Source organism: Sminthopsis crassicaudata, chromosome 4 (assembly GCF_048593235.1).
Source record: "Sminthopsis crassicaudata isolate SCR6 chromosome 4, ASM4859323v1, whole genome shotgun sequence".
Classification (NCBI taxonomy): domain Eukaryota; kingdom Metazoa; phylum Chordata; class Mammalia; order Dasyuromorphia; family Dasyuridae; genus Sminthopsis; species Sminthopsis crassicaudata.
The window spans coordinates 108011625-108039163 of record NC_133620.1 but is presented as its reverse complement, the minus strand read 5'-3'; the positions used below and the strand labels follow the sequence as shown (position 1 = coordinate 108039163).

The window sequence follows — 27539 nt, the reverse complement described above, 5'->3', positions numbered from 1 at the left end:
TCTGATTCCTTTTCTGTAGAGATCTGTAGAGATACAAGCTTGTATCTGTAGAGATACAAGCAAACCCTCTCCCCCAAGCAGTTAACCTATCTGGTCCTTTCCATTCCTCATTTTCTGGGTCTCTCCTGATCACCTAGAGATTATATTGGAGCTGCTTGCACTGGACACTATTCTTCTGTTAGGCTAAAAAGCCTGTATTCTCCCCAATTATAATCCCTTTCTCCCATCTGATTGCTTATTGGCTGATTGATCATATAAGAGTCCTGAACTTCCAAAGACTCTCTCAGCTGCCATCATGCTGTACCTGTTTTTTGTTTGAGGTCTTGGAGCTGGGCCCTACCTCTTATTTTCCTGGGTCAATCTACATTCTTAGGCCCAATGGAAGCCTCTCTTGCATTTTGGACATGGGGTTTTGGGTCTTGTTCTCTCACCCTGTCTTCTCATTCTATCTCTATGCCAACATTGAGCTTTCAGATGTGTAAAGTCTGGGCTTGTTCCCTGAAGGGTTCAGAATCAGTCTTTGCCCCACGCTGGGCGCCAAATTGTAGTGCCCTTTTGTCTTTCAATTGTAATCCTTCTCTGGGAAGAGGTTTCTTTTCTGTAAATCCTTTTCTAAACTAAATGTGTGAATCCTGAGCTAGAGGGTAGCTAGTTAAGTACCGATTTAGCACCTAGTAAGAACCTACTTTACCACATTGAAAGCATTGATGAGTTTCTCTGGAAGTCCCTTGTCAAGAGGGATTCCATCTTCCTATGTTCTACATCATAGCCTGGGTATAAAAGGCATTTGTGCCCACTGTGGCACAGTGTCTTCCTTGTGTTGTCCTCATATAATTCTTCTACATACTTCATTAGCATTTTCGTTAGTTGTCTTATCATAATTTCTGTAGCTGCATTTTCTCCAATTGTTGTATGACAGCTGTCTACAGAACTCCCCCAAAATCAGCAAAGGGTTCATTTGGACCTTGTTCTATTTTCATGAAGGCTTCCCCTCTATCTTGTTTTCCTGGGAGGGTACCCCATGCTTTTATAGCAGCAGAAGCAATTTGCTTATATGCTGCTATAGGGTAATTAATCTGTGCTGAAGCATCTGCATAATGACCTATACCTCTAGTTGATCAAAAGTGACTGGTATATTAACTCCAGTTTGCCTATTTTGTTGGGCTTGCATTCTACATAGATCACTATATTTCAAAAGCCACAAGTTTTGTCCAGGTTCTAAACATGTCCTTGCTATAGATTTCCAATAACTAGGGGTTAAAATTTCAAAAGCCAAATTCTCTAATACCATTTTAACATAAGATGATGTAGCCCCATAAAGAGTGGAACCCTTTTTCAGATCTTTGATAACTTCCAGATCAAAAGGAGTGTATCTTCTCCTGACTTTATGTGAAGAATCAAAGCAGATACTTGTAGACAGAGCAATCAAGAGGCTATTTCAATAGCTGATATGTGAGGTGATGAATCAGGGTGATTGGCAGTATCAGGAGAGAAAAGGATACATATTTGAGAGACGGCATGAAAATGAAATCCACAGGCTTTGGCAACAGATTAAATAGTGGGGGCAGGGAGAGTAAGAAGTTAAGGATGATTCCAAGTCATCAGCCTAGGTAACTGGGAAGATGGAAGTATAACCAAGAATATTAGGGAAGTTAGAAACCAAGGGTTTTTTTTTTTTGGAGAATATCATGAGTGCAGTTTTAGAAATGTTGAGAGGTAAAATTATAAATTAGGAGAGAGATTAGGGTAGATGATGAGATTTGAGATGTAGGAAACTTAGTCTGGATCTAACTCAACAACATGCAGGTCTTTTTTTTTTTTTTTTTAATCTAACTTTTACCTATTGCTCCAAGTTCTGCCCCCAGGGCTGAAACAAAATTAACAAATAGACTGGGCAGTGAGTAACAGTAACTGCCTTAAGGACAAATTCAGGTAATTAATGTTTGGGCAAAGGACAATCAGTCCCTTGGTTTTATTTGGACCAGGTGGCCTATTAAGAGCCAAACACCTTCCAACTCCTTTTTCATATAACTGCCTTTTAAAAACTTGAAAATAATTACAATATTGAATTTTTTTAAAGTCTTGTTTTTCAGACTAAACAATCTCAATTATCTCAACTTATGAATTTCACACCCTTCACTATTTTAGATGGCCTCCTCTGGCTATTCTTCTAGCTTAACAATTTCTTTCTTAACTCGATTTAAAAAATTATCTTTACATGTAACTGAAGAAAGAAAATATTATTTAAAAAAAGAAATGTTTCAATGTCTTGCCTAAACTGTGGTATCTTGAACTGAATACTTGTGATCTTTAACCAGGTGTCAGTCACAGCGCTAAGTGCTGGGGATGTATAGAAAGGCAAGAGGAAGTTTGCCTGCCAAGTGGTATCACCTCTTTATTGAGGGTCGCCTTAGGAGGAAAGATATAAAAGCCAAGGTCTACTAGCTTTGTGACGTCACTTCTCTTGAGATTTATGTACTTATTTGAATAAAGTGGGAAGTCGGGATGGAAAGGATGATCTCAGAGCCCTTCGGGTTCTACCTTCTGCAGCTTTCCCCAGTTCTGCTCGTCCATTTAGAAAGGAAGAAACTGATTCGGGCTCGGGGCTCCCAATGTGCGCGGGGTGAGGGGCGCTGCCTTCCCCCACGGGAAGGAGCTGGGCTACGGGTCTGCAGCTGCGGCGGGCACAGAGCTGCATTCATTAAGGGATAAGCAACCACTATTGGCGGTCCTTCGGGGAAGCCTCGGATGGGAGCACAAAGAAAGGCCATTCATTCCGTGCAGTGAGAGAGCGCCCGCTGATTATCTCTGAGGCGGGAAGATGCGGCCGGAGTTCCAGTCGGGCCGCACCGGCAACATCAAGGTTCCCTCAGACTCCAAAGTTGAAGCTTGCGCCCCGGGGCGCGCTTAAGGTTTCCAGGCACTGCAGGATTCTAGCCCACTTCCGACTCGGGTACTCCCGACCCCTTCACGCATTCAGCTCCCACATTTCTCCGTTCCCCTCAAAAAAAAAAAAAAAAAAAAAAAGTATAGGAGGCCTGCCCTTGCGCCGCTGGGCGAACTGACCCAGTTCCTTCCTGTGAGGCACTTAACAGCCTCTGAATCTCCACCCCCCCCCATGGAGGACTACATTTCCCAGCAGCCTCTGAATCAGTGCTCCTTCAGCCCCGACAGTTGCCTTCAGGCGAGACGCATGCGCCTCTGAGCTTCCCGGGGGGCCGGCACTCCCGGGAAGGTTCTGTTGAACCCGTTTACCCGGGCACTGTTCACAGTTCCTGCTGCTTGCTACCCTCGAGGTGCTCCTCTTCCTCCTCCTCCTCCTCTACCCTGGGGAGCACCGCTGGCTCCGGGTTTCAGCATCTCTTCCAATCGATGCCATGATCAGGCAGGAGCTGTCTTCATCTTATCAAGAGGTAGGGGAGCGGGGAGCGAAAGAAAAGTTGATTCGGACGGCGGAGGGGGGGATGGTGGTGTAGGTTCCACTTCTCAAGCACGAGTTGCAGCGGGGGGCGGGGAGGGGAAGAAAACTGCAGAAGAACTCAGTTTGTCCTCGTTGCTGGGCAGCTGGGGGAGCTCCGGTCCGGAGGGTGGTGGTTCAATAACAGCAGGTGAATGATTCACGCGTCTCGGGCGCTGGGGGAAGTCTGGGGCCCGGGGCTGCCGTCGGGGCGGGATGCTGCTGAGAAGCGGCGTGCCCCCTCCTCCCGGACCTTCGGGCGCCGGGCCAGGGCTTGGGAAGAAGGACGAGGGCAGCTCCCCGCACTGGCGTTAACTTCTCGCCCATCTCTCCCTTTCCCGGGACACCCCCTCACCCAGCTGTCACTCCCCCTCCGTGCGGACGGCTGCCGAGGCTCGTCCCTCAGCCCTGGGTCTTTTTCTTGCCTTCCTTCCCGGTGTCTGTTGGAGGGACCTTTTCCAATGTGGATGGCTCAGCTTTCCAGAGCCGCACTCATCACCTTCCCCTCCCCCAAACCTGCTCATCCTCCCGACTTCCCCATTTCCACAGTGGTATCACTGTTCTCCTAGTCACCCAACCTTGAAACCTCCGTGTCAGCCTCTGATCGCTCCTGTCTCTTCCCTCCCCTCCCCCATTGTGGTCAGGTCTGTTAATTAACTAGTTCTTCCTCCGAAGTGTCTCTCTTCTTTGATGACTTTTCTTTTCCGTTATCCACATCCGTACCTCTTATTACTTCATCAGAATGTTGCTATCTAGCTGTTTAATTTCTCCCCTTCCCCCAGTCCATCCTTCACGTTACACATGCAAAATTGATTTTGACACATACCTGGTGTGACTGTGAGCAAGTCCCTTCATTTCTGTTTGTGCTAGGCTGCTCCATAAGACTAAGTTGCAGAAAAGGTAACACTCTGCACTGACAGAGAGAATTCCTGACTATGGAATTCATTATGCTAAAGAAATTACTGGTCCAGCTTAGTTTCCTCTGCAGATCTTATAATTTTGCTTCTATGCTCAAAAAACTCCAATGGCTGGTCATACTTCTTTTATATGTATGTATATATATACATATGCACATACATGTTATTAAAGCTTTTTATTTTCAAAACATCTGCATGGATAATTTTTAACATTCACCCTTGCAAAACCTTGTGTTCCAATTTTTTCCCCCCACTCCCTTCCCTGGATAGCAAGTAATCCAATAGATGTTAAACATGTGCAATTCTTCTGTACATATTTCCACAGTTATTATGTTGCACAAGAAAAGTCAGACAAAAAGGGGGAAAAATGAGAAAGAAAACAAAATACAAGTAAATGATAACAAAAAGAGGTGAAAAATACTATGTTGTGATCCACATTCAATCCCCACAATCCTCTCTCTGGATGCAGATGGCTCTCTCCATCACAAGTCCATGGGAACTGCTGGCCATTACTTCTTGAACAAAATTATAACAATTTGCCTGAAATTCAAGATGTCCATGCCAATTCAACCTTATCTCCCCATTTCTCTATACATATACATTCAATTCAGTTTTAGGAAATTGATCTGCTGGTTCTTCCTCAGAGAATCTTGTTCTGAGATTCACATGAGAGAAAAAAGCAATTTGGAGAAGTCTACATCATTTTTGCCTACACTGAGAGAATTTAGCTTGAGGTTACAACATCTGCTGAATGCAGATTTCTTTGGGCTGGGTCATATGAATGAGTGAGTATGTTTAGAACTTGCTTTCAGAAAGTGTGTATGGAGCTTGGTTGGGGGTTGGGGTCTAGAAGATTGTGGGAGAGGAAAGGGGCCAGCAACTCCTGGGCAGATCCTACAGTGCTGCTGTGGCCTAGACCTAAATAAACAACCGAAACCCTAATATTCTTTAGGTCCAGTGTGAGATGCAGTGTGACCTACCAAAGAGAGAACCAATCTTGAAATTAGAAAGTTCCTTAAAAATTGAATGTCTCATGCTATGATTTGCTAATCTCATTAATGAAAAGAGTTTTTATACATCTATGGCTCCAGATCTTTTCTGATCATTAGTCAGAAACAAACAAACAAAAAAAACTTTGAAGACAACCATCTCAGCTGTTTCCTTAAGTCTCAGTGAATCCTCAGCTGTGAGCAGGCCTTCTTTCTGTCCCAGGCTCCTCTTTCCATCTTCCTTAATCAGCCTTCCTAATCTCTTTTCAGTTGCTCTCATACTTTGTTTCTCTTTTTAAAAAATAAGTAAAAATTGTCAAGGCGACTTGAATTCATGTAGAATCTTAAAAATTCAGAGAAATTTCTCATGTCATTTTGATGGGAATCAGAATGACATGGTGACTAGAGAGTTGGTCTTAAAGATCCAAAGTTCTGCCTATGATATATGTTTGTGACCTTATAAGCAACTGAGTGGTGCAGTGGATAGAACTGGGCCTCAGACACCAACTGGGCGAATGATTTAACTTTTATGCAGTTTCCTCAACTGTAAAAGAAGGATAACAGAACCTACCTCCCAGGGTTGTGGTGAGGATTAAATGAGACATTTGGAAAGCACTTAACACAGTACCTACTACATAGGAGGGGCTTAACAAATGCATGTTCACTTCCTTTCACTCTCCTGGGCAAGTTATGTAATATCTTAATGCTCATTGCTGTAGGCAACTCTAAGTTGCCTAGAAGGTGCTGATTGGAATCTGTAGAGGGAGTTTCCTCCCCTGGGAATTCTTTATACTAGTGAAAACATCAGTCCTTATCCCTATCCTTCTGATAGTCCTGCAGTATGAGAAGGGCTGTCATATAAAGAATTTAATCTGGAGAAGATTTCTGGGGTACATGATAGCTCTTTTAACATTTGAAGAGCTACCGCATATTAAAAAAAAACCATATTAGACTTGCTTTGTATTATTAATCCAGAAACAAACCTGGGTAGGAATTTCTAAGAGACGAAATTCAGCTTAAGTAAAAACAAAACAAACAAACAAAAAAACCAAACTTCTGTCTTTTAGATCTGGCTAACAATGGAATGGTTGATTTGTACTGAATGGTGATCTCTTGGTCACTGGAAATACTCACTTTATACATACACACACACACACACACACACACACACACACACACACATATATAAATTTTAAACTTTTTTTCTTTTTTAAGTAGTATTTTATTTTTCCAAATACATGCAAAGGTAGTTTTCGGCATTCACCTTTGCAAAACCTTCTATTCCAAATTTTTCTCCCTCTCTTCCCACTCTTTCCCTCCTCAAAACAGCTAGCAATCTGATATAGGTTAAACATGTGCCATTTGCAGAAGATATTCTTGCAATGAGTAATTTAGAACAGATGATTTCTAAGAATCCTTCCAATTCTTAAGATTTTTTTTTTTATGACATAATGCATGGTGATATATTGTGTACCTATGGAAAAGTCTGTGTGGTGCATTGAATGGAAAAAAACACTGAATTTGGGAATTAGGTAATTGGAAGAGAATATCTGCTCTAGAAGTTACTAGCCAGATAATTGGAAAATGAGGATGATAATATTACACTGTATAAAAGTCCCTTTTCAGTGTTTTAAGACTGACATAGTAATCCTGGGGGATTGGTGGGTATTATTCCCATTTTGCAAATGAAAAAACTGAAGCTCAGCGTTAGAGTACCGAGTCCAAGGTCATCCCATTAGAGCTGGGATTCAATCCCAGGGATTCTAGCTACACATCCAGTGCTTTTTGCACCATCCCAAGGGTGAAGGGGAGGGGCCCTGAGGTAGGCCACTTGTGAGATGATAAGTTTCCTCTCACTACAGATCCTTTGCTTGATGATGCTTCCCTCCTAGCTAAATGAAGATCTGGATCAAGTGGTTGAGAACTCAGACAGAGCGGAGGAGAAAGAAAGGAAGGACTCCAAAGACAAAGGCTCAGGAATTTTGCCAGGTGAGTTGGGGAATGAAGATAAGGGACAGGTGTCTTTAGCTGTCTTTAAGACTTTGTTGTGAAGAATCTTTAGTACAGTCTGCAAAAGGCATTGGGAGCAACAGGAACCCTGGTTAAGACACTTAGGGGCTAGGCAGTGGCTCCAAGTAGATATCTGAACATCTTCACCCGCCTCTGGTGTCTGGTTGCTTCTGTTCCAGATGGGGCTCTTGTTACTGCCCCATTGGGGAGATCCCCGTTCCCCTATTTCTGAAGCTATACATATTTAACAAGGTTGTGCAGACATGGGCAATGCTATCTTTTTTGTCTAGCTATGTCTCACACTCAAGGTTGAGTTGATCTTCCCCAAAGCCATCTGGAGAAACTCAGTGATACCAGGTAAAGTATCTAGAAATTCAGAGATTTTCCACTGCCTCCATCCTGCTAATGGGTTATTCCTCAGAGTGCCTCAGGGCACATGTGCCAGTCCCCTTTAATTCTCTTCAGATATCACTTAGTATCAGAGTTCTTAACTTTCTTTAAGTTATGAACCCCTTTGAGCAGTCTGGTGGACTCTATGGACCCCTTCTTAGAATAACGTTCTTAACTGTGTAAAATATATAGATTACAGGAAAAAAAGTTATATTGGAATGCAGTTATTTAAATATTAAAAAGAAAATGGACTCCAGGTTAAGAACAGCTGGTGTAATGGGAAGGGATCTGGCCTTGGAGTTAAGAGTTCTTGTTCAAATTTTATCTCTTGGCACAAGCTGTGGGATCATTGAGCCCTAGTTTCCTTATCTTATAACGTGGGATAGTAACTCTGACACTATGTATCTTACAGGGTTGTTGTAAGAAAAACTGCTTTGTAAACCTTAAAGTGCTGGAAGAATATGAGTACTTATTATCTCTCAGATGGGTACACTTGCAGCCTGCTGGGCAGGTAGTTGACATGTGATAGTCTTAGCTTTTCTTAAGTTTCTGAGTAGAGTTAGGATAAACTTGATGCTCTTTCTTCCTGTACCTTAATCAGGGAGGTAATGAAGTAGGAAAGTCTATGAAGTCACTATGCCCTTAGTTAGGAAAGGTTCTCTAGAGGAGGTTCGCCTTGTCCATTCACTTTCCTGAAAGGAGCAGGATCCATTGGCTTCTCAGGGACCTGAGATACAGGAAAGAATCACAGAATCTCAAAAGCTCAGCATTGAAAGGGACCTCAGAGGTTGTCTAGTCCTATACTAGATGCCCAGCACATCATCATGAAGATCTCCAGTGATGACCAACTCAACTGCCTTTTGGGACAGCTCGTTTTATTTTTCAATAGTTCTAATTGTTGGGAATTTTGGCTTTAAATTAAGCTCCAAATATATTTTGGCTTTCCCTTATTAGTCCTAGTACTGTTCTCAGGACCAAAAGAAAACAAATCTAATCCTTTCTTTTAAAAATTTTGTTCTTTCATTTGTATATTAGCACTAGAAAAAGTGGAACACAAAAAGAGGATTGGATAAGAAACCATAAATCTCCATTTTACATATGTGTGTGTGTATGTATACATACACACACATATTATTTTATATCTAATTCTCTTTCCAACCCTTCAAGTACTTGAATACAGATAGCGTATTTTCCCTAAGTCTTCCCAAGATTAACATTACTTACTCCTTCAACTGATACTTAAATGGTATAGCTTTCCAGTTTTTTCTTGTTCACCATCCTCAAAGTCCTCCAGTTTATTCATTCCCTTTTTAAAGTTTGGTGCACAGAAAGGAACATAGCACTCCCAAATGTACAAATAAACTCTTAAGGTTCTCTGAAGACTGGAATTGACTGTGAGACACGGGAGACACTGGTGTGGGACCATCCGGCATGGTGAGCCTACATGAAAGACATTGGACCAAACCCTGGAGTCCTTTCTCACACTAAATTGCCAAGCTATGCAGCGAGCACAACCCCAATGGGTTTGCCACATGGCTTTAATGCCTTTGCCTAAAATGCTGTTTTTTGGAGAACTCAAGTAAGGAAGGTGCTCACACAGAGGGCAGAAGTGATACAATGCCATTTTTAAGGGCATTGATTGCATGACAGGGGAGATGCTGGCAAAGAACCATCTAGCATAGCATACTGTTCTCTGTGAGCAAAGCAGAATTGCAGAAGCTCAAAAGAAATGAGAAAAGAACAAATTTAGAGACATCTTTACAATTTGCATCTGGACTAATTGTGCCCAATCTGGGGGTAGAGCCTTCCATGCTCACCTTGGTCTGATCAGCCACAGTAACTCAACCCCAACACAGTAATGTCATTTTGAATCTCTTTGAGAATGAAGGACCACAGCCAGCCAACTGACTCCCAATGTGATCAGAGCAGGTTAAAAGCCAGTGTCATTACATCTTTTAGTATCCATGCTTCAGAGCAGCCTAAGATTTAGCCCTCTCATGACACTTATGCTATATGGCATAGAGGGAGACACTCATGCTGAACTGGCAGCTACATTAAAACAAAGAAAAAAAATTCGACTTGAACTGCTCTCCAACTACTCCTCATCCTGTTTGTATGAAGGGGACTTTTTTTTTTTTTAAACCCACTAAAAGATTGTGTGGACATGCTAGGCTAAATCCATAGAAAGGTATTTCTTTTGTGTTTTCTTTTATTGAAGGAACAGACTAGTCAGGAAGCGATTGTAGAGAATTTTAGCGTCTGTAGCCTTCAGTCTCCATGTTTAAGGTTCCAGGGCACTATAAAAACTGTCAGAGCAGGAAGTGAAGTCTACTTTCAGATCTGGAGTGTTATCTAGGAAGTTCCACTGACAGCCAAGATCCCTGTTTCCTGCCTTTAGGAGACAAAAGTCTGCCTTATTTCTTTTTTGAAGAATAGAAGTAGACACTATCAAGATTTTTGTCAGAGATGGGAGACTTTGAGATCAGAGATGGCTTGGAGGTTCTTGGAAGGATGTGAATTCTTTCTGAAATGACTGTATTTTCTTTTATTTATTTTCTCTTAAATTTAAGAGAATTTTCTTTCTTTTTTCTTTTCTTTTAGAAATATGTTTTTATCCAAATTTAGAAATTAAAACTGAGTCCCTAATGTTGAATATAGAAAAATAGTTGGAGAATTAATTTACTTAATTAACCATAGAGATAATGGATCTAAAACATTTTCCAGATTACTTTTGAATAAAAGTCCTTTTTGATCTTCCTTTAAAAAAAATTGTTTTTAGTTATTTCATTAAACATTTCCTAATTATTTATAAAAAGTTAATATTCATTTTAAAAAAATTTAAGTTTCAAATTCTCTTCTTACCTCCCTGAGAAGGCAAGCAATTTGATACTGTTTATAATGTGAAGTCATGAAAAACATATTTCCATATTAGCCATGCTGCAAAAGAAAACACAGACCAAAAAAAAAAAAAAAAAGAAGAAGAAGCAGCCAAGGAAAAATTGTATCCTTCAATCTACATTCAGAATTCATTGGTTTTTTTTTTCTGGAAGTAGATAGCATTTTTCATGATAGGAAATTTGGATGATCTTCTATTTACTTTCAGAAGGCTCCATATTTATTTATCTGTGTATTTCACCAAATAGAATGTGAATTTTTCAAGAGTAAAATGTTTCATCTTTGAGCCCACAGCACTTATCAGAGTGCCTTGCATATAGTAAGTGCTTAATAAATGCATGTCAGATTGAATCTAGTAATTCAGTTGTTGTTGTTGTTTATTCTTTTATTGCTGTTGTTTAGGGAATCATTTCTTATAATAAAGATTTTTTTTAAAAGGAAAAGAAAGTTCAGGAAAACTAATTGACATAATAAAAAAATTTTGATATTATATTCAGTGTGCTCCACCTTTGTTCTCTACATCTGAAGAAAAAAAAATAGTGGGTCTTTATGTGGATGGCTTAACTTTTTGAGGGAGCTGAGCTTGATCATTATAATTTTGATACATTCAGTTTTGATTTGGTTGTCATTGTTATTATTGCATTTACATAGATATTACATCAACATTGTCACAGTCATTACAGATGTCATTTTTCTGGCGCTGGTTGTTTTTTTAATATCTTTTAAAATCTTCCCATATTTCTTGGTATTCATCATATTGATGGTTTCTTACAACATAATAATATCCTATGTCATCGACACTGTGCATCTCTCAGTGTCGCCTAAACTATTCCTCAGTTTGCTTTATTTCCAGATATTTGCTTTCACTAAAAGTGCTGCTCTCAATATTTTGGTGTATATGGGACCTTTCTTTAATTATGGACTTGATTTGAGTCAATGTCTAGCAGTGGATTCCCAAGGTCAAAGAATGTGGACATTTAAATCATTTTCTCAGCAATTAAATTTAATTTTTAAAAAAGAACTTTTCTTATTTGAAAATTTTTGTTATTGGGTCATTTCACTTACGTCTGGCTCTCTGTGACTCCAATTAGAGGATTTTTTTGGTTTTGTTTTTTGGCAAAGATACTGGAATAATTTGCCATTTCTTCAACTTATTTTACAAATGAGAAAACTGAGGCAAATAGGGTTAAGTGACTTGCTCAGAGTCATACAACTAATAAATATCTCAGGGTAGATTTGAACTTAGGTCCTCTCTGACACTAGAGCTGGCACTCTATACACTGTGTCACCTAGGGGCCCCATTTGAAGCTTATAAATATTAATAAAATATGTATTTCTGTATATAAAATAAAGCATCAAATTGCAAATTTCTATCATTTCAGTTACATACTTAATACATAATACATAAGCTCAACATATATCTTTCAAAACTGTCTTACTAATTTGTGATTCTTTTTATCTCCTCTATGCTTTTTTCAAAAAGACTTGATGAGTTTTTCCTTCATTTCTTCCTTACTTTCCTTCTCTCCTTCTCTCTTTCTTTTCCCCTCCTCCCTCCTATCCTTTCCTTTCTTTCTCCCCCTATTCTTAATCCTGACTCTCTCTCCTATCGCTTTACACACACACACACACACACACACACACACACACACACACACACCCAGGTAAAAAATATTTAGCAAGTCAAATGAAGAGACTTTTATCAAATGCCTACAGTGTTTATTGCCCTGTGCTAGGTGCTGAGAGACATACAGAGATACATTATAATGACTATCATGGCTGATATAATTGCACATATAATTTGCTATGTTGTTTTGCATCTCATTGTGACATAGGTACTGTGGGTATTATTATCTTCATTTCCTCTTTACCCATTTTGCAGACACAGAACATTTTCTAGATGAAGATGCAGATGAGTAGCTCAGAGAGGTTTATATTACTTTCCCATTGATGAGATTCAAACACAAATTTTCCTAATTCTCAATCTTGTATTCTCTCTACTGAGTCATTCTCTATGATTTAACTTTTCTGGATTTTAGTTTCTTCAACTGTAAAATGAGGGGGTTGGACTAGTTGGTCTCTGTGGCTCCTTCCAGCTCCAAGTACATGAATTTGTGATTCATGTTGCTTCAAGAAATAAAGACAGTCAGAAGAATGTATGTAATAATCATCAAGCTCATGTTCCCAATCTTGAGCCTCCCTTCTGAGAATCTTTAGATCTCTTTTCTCTACTCCCACAAGAAAAAGAGATTCTTAGCTTCTGTAGTTATAATCAAGAAGCATTTACATAGCTCTGGCTATTGGTAGATGATACAGTAGTACAGTGTTTGCACTTGAGAAACTTTCAGTCTAGTTTGGGAGATAGGACATGGCTACATAATATATATTATCATAGTACTGGCACTAGCCATAAATGATATAGGAGTTCATAGGATCACAGATTTAAAACTAGAAGGGACCTTTTTTAAAGGGACTATATAGTTTACTCCCTACATTTTATAAATGAGGAAACTCATTTTGTAAATGAGTTAGATAAATTACCAAAAAAAGTTCCAGTTTGTACCCTTAAGTCCATCACCTATCAGATCTGTAGTATTTTTCAACACAGTCCCTTTGGAATCATTGCTGGTAATTTTGTTCATTAGAATCCCTCAATCTTTCAAAGTTAATTGTTTTTATATTTTTAGTGCATAAATTCTCCTGGTTTTTCTCATTTCACTCAGCTTCAGTTTATACAAGTCTTTCCAACTGAAACCATCTACATCATTTAAAAAAATTAATGATATTCTATCACATTTATATTTTTATAATTTGTTCAACCATTTCCCATTTTATGGCTACCCCTTCAGTTTCCAATTATTTGTCACTAAAAAGAGTTGCTCTAAATACTTTTTAACTACTTGGTTCATTTTCATCTTTCTTTGATCTCTTTGTGATATAGATATATTGCAATGATATACCTCAAAGAGGTTGCACCAATTTATATTTTGAGATTAGAGATCCAAATTATTTTCCAGAATGGTTGGATCCATTAATCATTAGCTATTTTTATTATTTTTAAATAGCATTTTTTCAATTGTAAAGACAACTTAAATTTTTAAGTGCTTGTTAATTGATATATTGTTGGTTGATATAGCCACAAATAAAACTATACTTTCCACATTTCTTTCTTTCTTTTTTTATTGATAGTGTTTTGTTTTTTCAATTACATGTAAAGATAGTTTTCAATAAAATTTTGAGTTTCGAATTTTTTCTACTTCCTTCCCTAAGACAGCAAGCAGTCTAATATAGGTTATACATATGCAATCATGTAAACATATTTCCACATTAGTCATGTTGTGAAAGAAGAAACAGAAAAAAGGGACAAGAACACAAAAATAATCCCCAAAGTGAAAAGTATATGCTTCCATCTATATGCAGACTCCATAGAGCTTTTTCTGGATGTAAATAGTATTTTCCATCATGAGTCTTTTGGAAAAGACAATTTTCAACATTCATTTTCTTATTAGATTCTGAGCTCTAAATTTTTCTTTCTCCTTTCCTGCTCCCCCTGCCAAGACAGCAAACAATTTAATATAGGTTATACATGTGCAATTTTGTAAAACATATTTCTACATTAGTCATGTTGAGTCACTAGCTATTAATATAATTTTTATTAACTAGTGAGAAAAAAGCTTGGCAGGGTGGTTTGTGGCCAGGCTGTGGGTGGTCTTGAATGCCTAGCTAAGGATTCTGTAGGCTAGAAAGTATAGCATTGAAATGGCTGACTCTGGATCCTGGGTGAAATCAAAAGGAAGCTGTTGGCCTGGGAACATAGAAGGGTATTTGGTGTTGAGGATAAATGGTAGGTTCAGTAAGTGGGAGAAGTAAAAAGTTTGGAGCTTGTGGTTAGAATAAAAGCCTTCAGTTTCTTGCCTACTTTCATTTATTCAACAAGAGATTATTAATTTAAAAAAAACAGTTAAATGTATTTATATGTGATTGGGGGAAGTGATATATATTTTTAAAGAGTTTATTAAATGACTTTTATATGGTAGGCACTTACTTGATGCTTAGGTTACAAACACAAAATAGCTTAAAGGAACTTGTAGTGTACTGGAATGAAACAACAGGTCCTCAGATAAATAAACATGAAGCAGCTTTAGATGGAGGAGGGGAAGACATTAACTACTAATCTTGGTGGATCATAGTAGTCCTTATGTAGGAGGGCTTGAGATAGGCCATGAAGGAAACTAGGGATTCTGTGAGAATGAGTGAAGAGGGAGAATTTTGAGTGGATGGCAGCCTTTCCATGTACCAGGCACTCTGGTGCAACAGCACAGGTACTCAAGACAGTATGAAGGTCTTCATGTACATGGAGTACATGAAGAAAACTAATATGTAGTAAGCATAGAAGTATAGGCCCTGAGTCAGATTGTGCAAAGTTTTGCTGCTCAAAAGAGTTTTTATTTTATCTTAGAGCTAGTAGGGAAACCATTGGAGTTTCTTGAATAGGGGACTAGAAAATCAGTTGTTCCAAGTAAAGAGGAAGTCTCCAGAGTGACTTTGCCAATAAGTGGCTAAAATGGAGCCAAGATTAATAATAATGACAATAATTTACATTTTTATAGTGTTTTAAGGCTGACAAGGAATTTTTCTCACATTCACAGTTTGAGGAAGGTAGTTCAAGTCTTAATATCCTCATCTTACAGATGAGTAAACTGAGTCTTGAAAAGTGACTTTTATGTGACTTGTCCATGGTCATAGAGCAATAAGTATTAGAACCACAGTCTCTAGGCTCCTAATCCAGTGCCCTTTTCACTAGCCCACTAAAGTTAAAGAGTGACTGTCATCAATGGGTTTTTGAAGTCTTAGAGAATGAAAGCAGGAGACAGGAGGGTATAAAAAAAGGAAAGCTCAAATGGGAAGAGCTCAATCATCAAAACTATCTTTTGGTTCTCTCTAATCTTTAACATAATAAATGAGTAAGCGTCATCCAAAGTGCTGCTTCTGCTGCCTCTAGGAAAGGAAACTTTGGGGATCCTCACTTTTCTCATCTTAGATATAGGGAAAAACACTGTTTCATCCCTTAGCTCTTCCAAAACAAGCTTATGATTTTCCCTGAAGAAACTCTACCAGATAACTATGGAAAAATAGAACAAAACAAAACAAAATGCAAAAGTATAGAAATGGTAGAATTTATAGAGCATAGAGATCTTATCATCCTATAATTATGATGAATTATAGCTGGTAGAGTTCTGTGTTCTGCGGTATCTCTTTCTGTCTGCATTCTTATCAGATTTCTGTTACTGGTATTTTTAAGAGAGTCACAGTGTGCAAGTCATTGTTTTGATTTTATTTTCTTTGATCCATATGTGTTTTCTTACATTTCATTGTATTTTTTACATTTATTATTTTAAAAATAATTTTACATTAATGTCACAATTAATTCCATCCATCCAAAATTCTCTTCCTCCTTACCCAACCTCACAGAACCCCCAGTTTCCTTCAAGGACTAGCTCAAGCCCTCCTAAGAACTACTCTGATCCATTAAGATCAGTAGCTAGTGTCCTCTCTTCCTCCATCCAAAGCTGCTTCATGTTTATTTATCTCTGAGTACCTGTTGTTTCACTCCAACACAATGCAAGTTTCTTTAAGCTAGGGGTCATTTTGTGTTTGTCTCTGTTACCAAGCATCAAGCAAGTGCCTAGCATATAAAACTAGCATCTAGTTTTCCATTTTTAAGTAAGGTTATTATATTAATATTTTATAATAAATCATTTATTTCCCTTTAAATGATATATCCAAGAGACTGACCTGGTAGTAAAATCCCTTACTCAAAAGGTATAATCAGTTTTGTAACTCACTGTAAGATAGCTCTCAAAAAGATTGCAGAATTTGTAGTTCCACCAACAATCTACTAGTATGCCTTAATCCCTCCAATGTTTATCATTCTTAGCAACCTTTGCTGGTTTGGGAGAATTAGGTAGTACCTCTGTTTATTTTATATAAATTATCCTGGTTATTACCAAAAAAAAAATTGAAGTTTTTCGAATGATTTCCAGAATCCCTGAATCATAAATATGGAATATCCAAAATGCCTTAACTATATCATGATTATAGATAGCTTATGTCAATGGTTCTTTTAAACCCCTAGTATAGGGGCAAGGGTAAAAATTTCAGTCCTTTTAAGGGCTAGTTATTTTTCCTCAGTTTTTATAGTCATAGGCTTTTTGCCTTTGTAATATATACATCATTTTTCATAAGGGTATGTATCTGTGCAGTTAATCTCTACAGTTGGGAAGATGACTCACAATTGAAGTACCTTATGATTAGGTGGATTAGGAGGATCTTTGTATATGAGGGACAATCTTTTCAACTTTACTTTGTCATCTCCAGTCTTAGACAGCGAATCTGTCATCAACAGCATCCGCTTCAGCAAGGCCTGCCTGAAGAATGTGTTTTCAGTACTGTTAATCTTCATTTACCTGCTGCTCATGGCCGTGGCTGTCTTCCTGGTCTACCAGACCATCACTGATTTCCGGGAGAAGCTTAAGCATCCAGTCATGTCTGTCTCCTACAAGGAGGTGGATCGCTACGATGCACCAGGTAAGGCTTGCTCCCAACTCCTGTTGCCAGCTTATCATTTAATGACAAATCTCAAAAATATGATTGAGCTGAAAGATCTTTAAAGAACTAAAATCTGACACTAAAACTCTGTGGTTTTCTTATTGAGTACATAAGGAAGTAGCTTGGTATAATAAAAATAGCATTGACTTTGTGTTCAAATTTTGGCTTTGTTTTACTCTTTCTTGATTTGGGGCAAGTTATCCACTTTTTGTGCCTCAGTTTTCTCATCTGTGAAATGAGAAGATTACATTCTATATATGATTTCTAACATTCCTTCTAGTTCAAAATCCCATGATACTAGGGGTGCCAGAGATGAAGGGATTTGGGTTTTTGTGTTGCTCTTTGCTCAAAGAGAAAGTGAAAGAGTTCATATTCTAGGCTATAAGGGATAATGGCAGAGGGAGTCAAGGTGATAGGAAAAGAATGTAATTGCAGAATCAGTATGTTGGAGGTAGAATGGAAAAATGTTACATCAAGAAGGAAAGGAAGAAAGACCACTATAAATTTAGACTAAAATCATTTATGACTTTTTATGACTCTTCTTGAAGAGGAAAGAGTTAGGTATTTTGGAGAGGAAATATTACTGCTTGACTTTTAAGCAATGATGATTAGAGCAGAGCCACAAGTACTGTCAGATAAGTAAGGGTAAGAGAAGAGAGTTATGGTGGTCAGTGACTCTCTGTTTAGAGTACTGATGATAACAGTAAAAGTCTGCTGCCTACCTGGATGCAAGACATGATAAAAAGCCTCCCAAGACCTCTCAGAATAGATTACTACATTATAAATGGCAAAAATGCCGCTGGAAGGAACCTAGAAAGCATTGCCAATATGGCAAAGCTTGAGCCAGAGAAGGAAAATCGGAAGAGTTCAGCAGGTATTTTCATCAGTGCTCACCACTGAAAGTAAAGATTACAGAAAAAAAATATTTTTTTTTTGATTTGGGAAACAAACAGGCTAAGATGATGATGTCTATGAATGAGATTCAGATTTCTGGACCAAGGCTTAAAATAAAGCTTTGACAGGCTATAGGACACCTGCGTGGTGCAGTGATTATTGGTGTTGGACCTGGAGTCAGGAAGACTTTTTTTCTGTAGACATTAGATACTTAACAGCTGTGTGATCCTGGGGACGTTCCTTAATTAACTGTTTGCCTCTGTTTCCTTGATGGAGGAGGAAATAGCCAACCTTTCCAGTATCTTTGCTAAGAAAACCCCAAATGGTTTCACAAAGAGTCATACATTATTGAAAATCTCTGAAAAGCAAGGCTACTGACCAGAAATGAAAAGAATAAATAATAATTAAATCCAAAGTCATGGGAGGAGGGCACTAGAAGTTGGGGGGAATTGGGAAATGCTTTATGTAGGGTATTAAAGGAAGAGAAAGCTCAATTGAGGCAGGAATTAAATCCAGATATGGGGGACAGCCAGTATGAAGGTGCAGACGTGGAACAGAGACAAGACAAATTGCATTGGATTAAGGGCTGGAAAGATAAATTGGGGCCAGACTGTGAAAAGCTTTACAAGCAAAACAGGAATTTGTGTTTTTATCCTAGAGGCATTAGGGAGGAAGAACAGAGAAGTTAATGACTTCTAGACTTGTTCAAACAATAATTTCATCCTTCAATAAGTGGGGGAACAAACAAGGGAGGAAATTCCATCCTAGATCAGTCTCACTAACTCATCTCCCTTATATTAGAAGCTGGGACTCTGCCCCTGTCACCCCCAGGCTCTGATAGTTGAACTTTTCCTTTGTCTTGTGTAGAAGCAGACTTTCAGGTTCTTTCTGCCATTTTTCATACCACATCCACTCACTCCCTCATCCCTTTTTTGTGTTATTTCACACCTTAGAATATAAGGTCCTTGAGGATAGGGACTGTCTTGCTTTCTTATTGTTGTATCCCCAACCCATTGTACATAGTAAGTGCTTCATAAACGCTTTATCTTCCTATTTATTCCAGGAGAAATGCTATATGCAATGGGGCTCAGCTTTGTCTTGGACTTTGCCTTTGTCTTGTTCTAGTTAGGAGATAATGTAAGGCAGCATGATGTAGTGAGCAAAATGGGGGTAGAGTCAGGAGGAGGTATAGATTCTGACGTAGATCTCTATCATTGGTAAACTCTCTTAACAGCCCTGAGCCTTAATTTCCTCATTTGTGAAATAATATGTACACTATTATTTCACAGAGTTGTTGTGAAAGAAAAAGTAAATCTTAAAAATTTTTGCATAAATGTGAGTTACTAATATTTAGCCACCCTCTCCCTCCCATATCTACCTTTCTTCTCCTCCTCCTCCTTCCTCCTTTCTCTTCTTTTTTTTTTTTTTTTTGACTTGCCTATAGTCACACAGTATTTTTATTATTATTTACATCAAGAATGCATCCTTTTTGAACTGGAACTGTGTTCTTTCCCATGAAGCAAGTAGACAATTCTGCTCCACTGTGGCAGAATGTGGGGAAAATCTGTTGCCTCTGGTGCTCTTTGGTTCCTTATATTCAGCTAAGTTGTATTACAGTGATGTGAGAGACAACTCACAAATTCTTGAGTGCTGATTATTGAATTTTTAGTGTGACCATGTACACTTTGTAAATTGGTAAATGCTACAAACTAGGAATTAATTTATTGTTTTGTTGATTTCTAGACTTAAGAAAGAAACTTAATTTGATTAAACTTAAAAGTGTGTTTTGTTGCATTTTTTTCCCTTGGAAATTGATTGTTAAACATTTACCAACATACCTCTGATGTGATGTAAAATTATAGGGCATCAACTTTTCAGACAAGTCTGTATCTGATCTCATGGCCAAATAATTTTGGAGAAGTCCGAGGCAACTTTTATGCAGTCCCAAGATCATGGATTTAGAAGTGGAAGGGACCTCCATGTCGAGCTAATCCACCTCCTTCTTTTTGGAGGAGTAACAAATAAATCAAGCAAAATTAACCCCCCAAGTTTGGCCATTTCCACAAATGTGAGTCTCATTCTGCATATTTAGTCTATTGACTTCCTTTCAGGAAGAGAGTACCATTCTTTATTATGGCTGATTTTTATAGTGATGAGGGTTCTTAAGTTCAAAACTGCTCATTTTCATGTTACTATAGTATCAATTGTTCTGGTTCTGCTCATTTAATTCTGCATCACTCTCCTCAGTTTTCTCAGAAACGGTTCATTTTGTCACTTTGGGAGCACAATAATATTCCATTACATTATTATACACTAATTTGTTTAGCCATTTCTCAATGGGTAGACACTTCCTTAAGTTTCAGGGTTTTTCCACTATAAAAAAAGTTACTTTAAATATTTTTATACATATTGATCTTATTTCTCTTTCTTTGACCTTTCTGAGGTACTGGCCTAGTAGTGGTATTGCTCGGTCAAAGAGTATTGACAGTTTAATGACCTTTTGGGTATAAATCCAAATTACTTTACAAAATGACTGGACCACTCACTCCATGATAGAAAAGGTGATGAACCAAAAATAAAGAGACAAATATTTTTGGGGTGGTACTGAAAAAAATTTTTTTGGCTATGTAAGACCTTACTTTGAAGGGGTTGTTTTTGTTTGTTTGTTTTTTGTTTTAGTTGTTGTTATTTTTTGGCTAGTAGGGCTTTCATTAGACAGCTTTTTGTTTTTGTTTTTAATTTTTTCATATTACTGAATGGAGACTTGTGGGAGGAATAATTTTTTTTAAATGCTTTTAAAAAACCAGAATGGATAAATCAATTCACAACTTCACCCACACAACAGAAGTATGTTTGCATATTTCTGGCCTATTTCTGACATGTGCCATTCTCCACATTTTTCTTTTTTTGCCAATCTGATGAGTATGAGGTAGAGCTTCAGAGTTTCTTTAGTTTGCATTACTCTAATTATTAGTGATTTTTGAGCATTTTCCCATATAAATAAGCTATGGATAGCCTGGATTTCTTCTGAACTTTCTGTTCATATGTCCCTTGCCCCACACATATTTTATAGATGAAGAAACTCTCTCAGCATTTGTAGAAACAATAACTTAGTGGAAAGACTGTTATATTTGAAGGTCAAGAGATGGAAGTTTCAATGCTGTCCCTGATACGTACTAGCTGTCTGTCCTGGGCAAATCATGTAGTTTCTTTATCTGTGAAATGGGCACATTAATACTTGTACATATATCACTAGTGCATCATGGAAAACATTGTCAGCCTTACGATGTTTTGGGAATTAGTGATGGGAGTAATAGCAGTAAGAAGGGAGTCTTTAAGGCAGGACTATATTTTTTGGTTTCTCACAGGGTTGTTCAATATAACTTGCTGGTGGTGAAAAGTACAAGAAAAATAAGGGGTCAGATCTGGGGCCTGAGGATTTCTGATTTTTGCTTTTCTCATTTTATCTTATTTTTCCCAATTCAGGTATTGCCCTGTACCCTGGGCAGGCTCAGTTGTTAAGCTGTAAGCACCATTATGACGTCATCCCCCCTTTGAACAGACCCGGGCAGCCAGGAGATGTGAACTGTACTACCAAGAGGATTAATTACACGGACCCCTTCTCCAACCAAACCATGGTAACTCTTCTTAGGGCTGGTTCAAGAGCCAAGTCAGCCTGAGAAATCCAGAGAACCCTTTTTCCAGCCCAGCTTCTGAGAGGTTGATTTCTCAGGTTTTGTTGGATGGGCCCCTATTTTCCTAATAATGTCCTCCATGAGGACAGAAAATGGAATTAAATGGAAATGTGGCTCCAGCAAGATCCCTTATATTGGGTGATGAAGTGAAATTTGTTCCAGGTCTCTCCTAAGCATGACCAAATAAACTTGTGAATGGCTCCTGATGGGATGCCACTTTGTCTGAGGACAGGTAGAAAGGGCTTCCCTTGTGAATACAATGTTCTTTTGCAAACATCATTCTCTGCCTCAGTGGTTAATTCTTTGAATGTCAATGTGTGTGATGGAGAGGGGCAGTGGTGAGGAGATTTGGACATCATTGAGAGAAGGGCTTAAAAGATGGAGGCTGATTTCTTAGGATTCTTTTTTTTTTTTTTTAATATTTTAATAGTTTTTATTTACCAGATATATGCATGGGTAATTTTACAACATTGATAATTGCCAAACCTTTTGTTCTAATTTTTTCCCTCCTTTCCCCCTCACCCCCCAGATGGCAGGTTGACCAATACATGTTAAATATGTTGAAGTGTACATTAAATACAATATATGTATACATGTCCAAACAGTTGTTTTGCTGTACAAAAAGAACTGGATTTTGAAATAGTGTACAATTAGCCTGTGAAAGAAATCCAAAATGCAGGCAGACAAAATTAAAGGAATTGGGAATTCTATGTAGTAATCATTTCCTAGAGTTCTTTTGCTGGGTGTATTGTTGTTGAAGTACACAACGATTTCCTAGTCTTGCTCATTTTACTTGGCATCAGTTCATGTAAGTCTCTCCAGGCCTGTCTAAAATCATCGTGTTGGGCATTTCTTACAGAACAATAATATTCCATTACATTCATATACCACTATTTATTCAGCCAATCTCCAATTGATGGGCATCCATTCAGTTAGTTTCCAGTTTCTGGCCACCACATAGAGGGCTGCCACAAACATTCTTGCACATACAGGTCCCTTTCCCTTCTTTTTTTTTTTTTTTTTTTAATTAATAATTTTTATTATATATATATATTTTATAATATTATCCCTTGTATTCATTTTTCCAAATTATCCCCCCCTCCCTCTATTCCCTCCTCCCGACGACAGGCAATCCCATACATTTTACATGTGTTACAATATAGTCTAGATACAATACATGTGTGTGAATATCATTTTCTTGTTGCACAATAAACTTTAGATTCCGAAGGTACAGGTAACCTGGGCAGACAGATATTAGTGCTAACAATTTACATTCACTTCCCAGTGTTCCTTCTCTGGGTATAGTTATTTCTGTCCATCACTGATCAACTGGAAGTGAGTTGGCTTTTCTTTATGTTGAAGATTTCCACTTCCGTCAGAATACATCCTCATACAGTTTTGTTGTTGAAGTGTACAGTGATCTTCTGGTTCTGCTCATTTCACTCAGCATCAGTTGATTTAAGTCTCTCCAGGCCTCTCTGTATTCCTCCTGCTGGTCATTTCTTACAGAGCAATAATATTCCATAACCTTCATATACCATAATTTACCCAACCATTCTCCAACTGATGGACATCCATTGATTTCTTAGGATTCTTTTGGGTGGATTTCCTCTTAAGGCATTCTTGGACTTATGGATTCTCATAACAATTCTAAGAGCTAGGTGCTATTATTATCCCCATTTGACAATTGAGGAAATGGAGGCAAATAGCAGATAATTGCCCAGAGTCACATAGCTAGTAAGTGCTGAGGATGAATTTAAATTCAGATCTTCCTGATTACAAGCCTGGTTCTTAATTTATTGGACTTCCCAGGTTCTAGATGTCTAGATTACAAGGTATTACTATTATTTAGTACTTGTAGTACCTAGTACTACATGGTATTAATATTAAGGCAAGTGTTCTTATTATCTCCATTTTACAAGTGAGGCAGTGAAGGTGCACAGAGGTTTTAGGGCATTTTTAAATCAGGTCTTTTCTGACTCTGTTGCCTCATGTATATATTTTTATTTCCTTAATAAATTGTCCATTCTTTATGTCCAGTGATTGTTTAATATTTCTATTTTCCTGGTGGTTAACATAGAGCTCTACCCACTATAAATATACAATAAATATTTCAAATTGATGTCTTTGGTTTTTACATCACCTACATCAGTTAACAAACATTTATTAAGCACTTCCTATGTGCTTAATAAATAGAAAGAAAGTCTTTCCTTTCAAGGGGGAGATTCCTCTCATTTTAATGGGGGAAGACAATACAGAAATGGAAGCTAAAAAGGAGAATGGAGGTTCCTGGGAGCTTAGTAGAGAAAGTCCAAAGGAATGAAGACATGACTGAAGTGGATGTTCCGGGGGGAGTGGGGGTGGGGAGAGGAGGATAATCTAATTGGAGGGAGAGGCAAGAGGGAAAAGAATGAGCTTCCAGGATGAAATAAAATCTACATCTATGAATGTACTTCCCTTGTCTCCACAGAAAGTCTCCTTTTTTCATCAAGGCCAAACTTGGTCATTCCTTATAATTGTATATTTCCCACTTACTGTTATTCTTTTCCTTTATATTGTGATTTTTGGGTATACAGTTTCCTAATTCATAATATCTCTAGATCTTCTAGAAGAAACCTCAGATGCCTTGTAGTTCCACACCTTTATTTTCCACAGGAGGAAACAGAGGCCCAGACTGGTTGCCTTGTCCAGCTCACACAAGTGTGGGCAGCAGAGGCTGGACTCTTAAAAGAGTCATGGCTCCATTCTTGACTTTGCTTCTGCTCATAGAAGCTTTTCTGTGCTTCTCTTTGTATTCATTGCATCTGATGGCTCAGAAATATTCCAGAGTATTCACGTGTTGTTTAGCAGTTCCTGATTTAGGTAGGCTTCTGCTGGGCTGAGTAATTTCATGTGCTCCCTGACTTGACTTGAATTATAGGGATGGAGTGGAGGGGGAAGAATAGGTGGGTAATTCCTGAATGGAGTAGGATGTTGCCTGAGGGAGATAACGGAGAAGCAGAAGAGCCATAGCTTCTTCTCCATTCCCATCCTCCCACCCTCATCCCCTCCAGCTCTGACTCCTACTTTTCTTCCTTTCTTTGCTCTAGAAATATGCTCTGATTGTCCAGGGACCCCAGGAAGTAAAGAAGAGGGAGCTGGTCTTCCTTCAGTTCCGCCTGAATGAAACCAGTGAGGACTTCAGTGCCATTGATTACCTCCTCTTCTCTTCTTTCCAGGAGTTTGTGCGGAGGTAGGGCTGTGCTGGCCTCTGCTAGGCTTGGATGCTTGGGCTGTGGTGAGCTGGATTGGGCTGGGCTGGGTTAGGCTGGTTAAGTTAGACTGGGCTGGGCTGGGCTGGGCTGGGTTGGGTTGGGTTGGGTCCGGTTGAGTTGAGTCCAGGCATCTTCACAGCAGATCTGGAGCCTTCCATGAAATTGCTGCATTAAAAACTGATCTGGAAGTGCTAGAAGGAACAATTATCTGGATGAGCAACTTGTCTGGCTTTCTTTAGAAACAGAATTCCAAGGCCCTTCCCCTTCCTCTACACCAAACCTTTTAAAAATCTGATCTTGGCAGTGACTGTAATCACAACTAAACTATAGAGTTGTATAGAGGTGACAGGGAAATTAGTGAGAAGTAGGATGCCATGCTTGTTCTGCCAAATCCTAGTAGGATCCTTGATTGTCTCAGGCAACCCCTTATTCCCAAGTAACTCTTGTCATATCTCTCAACAGTTGTGAGGAAAGAATACATGGAGGAAGATATCGATTTTGTTTTTTCCTGATTTTAAAGAGTTTTGAATTTAAGTATCAGCTAAAATAAGCACTTCCCTGTGTATAATAAAATGGAAAGAGAAGATTGTCCATGAAACTGGGAATCTCTGTCATGTACAACTTATATTCTTTTTATGTATATAAGTTTGACATGTTATTTTCAGAGCTGTCCTTCATGTCTGTGATTCCTTCTGGCTTCCCTTCTGTTCTCTTCTGTGCATTTAAAAAACATTTTTCAATGACCCTCCTTTTCTTTTCTTTCTTTTTGATGATTCAATTCCTAGCTCTTACCATTTTTCTCCCCCATCCTAATTGAGAAAAAAGAAGAAGAAGAAAAAAAAAAGAAAGCCTTCGTAACAACTATACATAATCAGGCAAAACAAATTCCCCCAATGGCTTTAACAGAAATCTGAAGATGTTTCACATTTCATAACTTGAGTCTATCACCTCTCTGTCACAAGATGGTAGTGTCCATCAGGCATCATTGGTCCTTTGGGATTATGTGCCATGGGAGTAAAGATGTCCAGCAGAATTTAGAGCTGTGGGACCAGAGCTTAAGAGAGAAGAGATATAAAGATCTGAGAGTCATCTTGGTAGAAATGATAATTAAATTCCTAGGAGCTGATGAGATCGCTGAGGAAGGATATAAAGAGGGGACATCCTGACATGCTCTGGAGTATACCTACATAATAGAACAGATTTAACCAAAGATTCGGTAAAGGAACAATGAGACATGTAGAAGACAGGATAATAAGTCCTGAAATCATGCTGTGTAAGGATTAGCTTAAAAACAAAACAAAACAGGGCACATGTAGCTAAGTGGAGAAAAGAGAAGACTCGGCAGGAGCCTTGAACTGTCAGATGGAAAAGAAATTAACTTTCTTTTGTTTGACTCCAGAAGGAGAGCAATAGATGAATCTGTCAGAGGTAGATTTAGATTTAGGATCATGGATTTAATTTGAAGGGACCTTAGAGTACATCTAGTTCAAACCCTTTATTTTTACAGATCAAACTGGTAGAAAGAAGGAGAACCAGAATACAAAATGAATTCTTCTAATTCCAAATTCAGTATTCTTTCTACTGTATCATAGTTGAAGTAAGGAAAAACTTCCTGTTAAAACCATCTACAAATGAAATGGGCTGCCTTGGAAGGGAGTAGTATTAAGGGAGAAAGCATTTCTTTGGAGTGGATATAGGTTGTTGGGTCTGGCTGCTACCATTTTTCTCTTAGGATTGGAGATCAAGTAGGAATTAAAACCTGGCTTTGCTGCTGATTGGTCCTGAGTTAGTTATATAATTTTTTTTTCTCTCTGTAAAGTGGGAGATGGGGAAGTTTGAATGAGATGATTGCCAAAATCCTTTTTATTTTTTAATTCTATAAATAAATCTGGCCATTTTCCCCCATCTCACCCTTCCCCTTCCTTCCAAGCCCAGACAAAGTACGCTTCATGCAGGATTGTGAGAGTGCCTATTCCAGCTGGAAGTTCTCTGGGGGTTTCCGGACCTGGGTCAAAATGTCACTTGTGAAGACGAAAGAAGAAGATGGACGGGAAGCTGTGGAGTTCCGGCAGGAGGTAGTTGATTCTAGGTTTCCTTCAGCACGGATTCTGCCTTGGGCAACAGGGAAATGATAGGGGACCCCTGGTGGGGGACCCATGTGCATTACTCACCATTTGGCCACTGTTATCAAAAACAAGTTACTAGTATGATTGAGAGATCTCAAACCTGTTAAAAGAACCAGGAGTACAGTATACCCAGTAATCAAGATTGTGTGATGACCAACTATGAAAGATTTGGTTCTTCTCAGTAGTTTAGTGATCCAAGGCAATCTCATTAAACTTTGGATAGAAAAATTAAAAAATATATATATATATATATATATATATATATATATATATATATATATATATATATGCACACACACACAT

The 27539-nt window shown here is 38.5% G+C and overlaps 1 protein-coding gene across 1 annotated transcript in view; it reads left to right on the top strand.

Annotated features, from left to right (window-relative positions):
* Positions 1–3182: 3182 nt before the first annotated feature.
* The window catches only part of PACC1 (proton activated chloride channel 1), a 32776-nt gene continuing 8419 nt past the window's right edge, over positions 3183–27539 (top strand). Inside the window, exons 1-6 of the mRNA XM_074309114.1 lie at positions 3183–3413; positions 7256–7352; positions 17037–17246; positions 21648–21799; positions 24946–25088; positions 27041–27185. Of these exons, the coding sequence (XP_074165215.1) occupies positions 3378–3413; positions 7256–7352; positions 17037–17246; positions 21648–21799; positions 24946–25088; positions 27041–27185 (783 nt within the window). The 5' untranslated portion in view covers positions 3183–3377. The remainder of the gene's footprint in view (positions 3414–7255; positions 7353–17036; positions 17247–21647; positions 21800–24945; positions 25089–27040; positions 27186–27539) is intronic.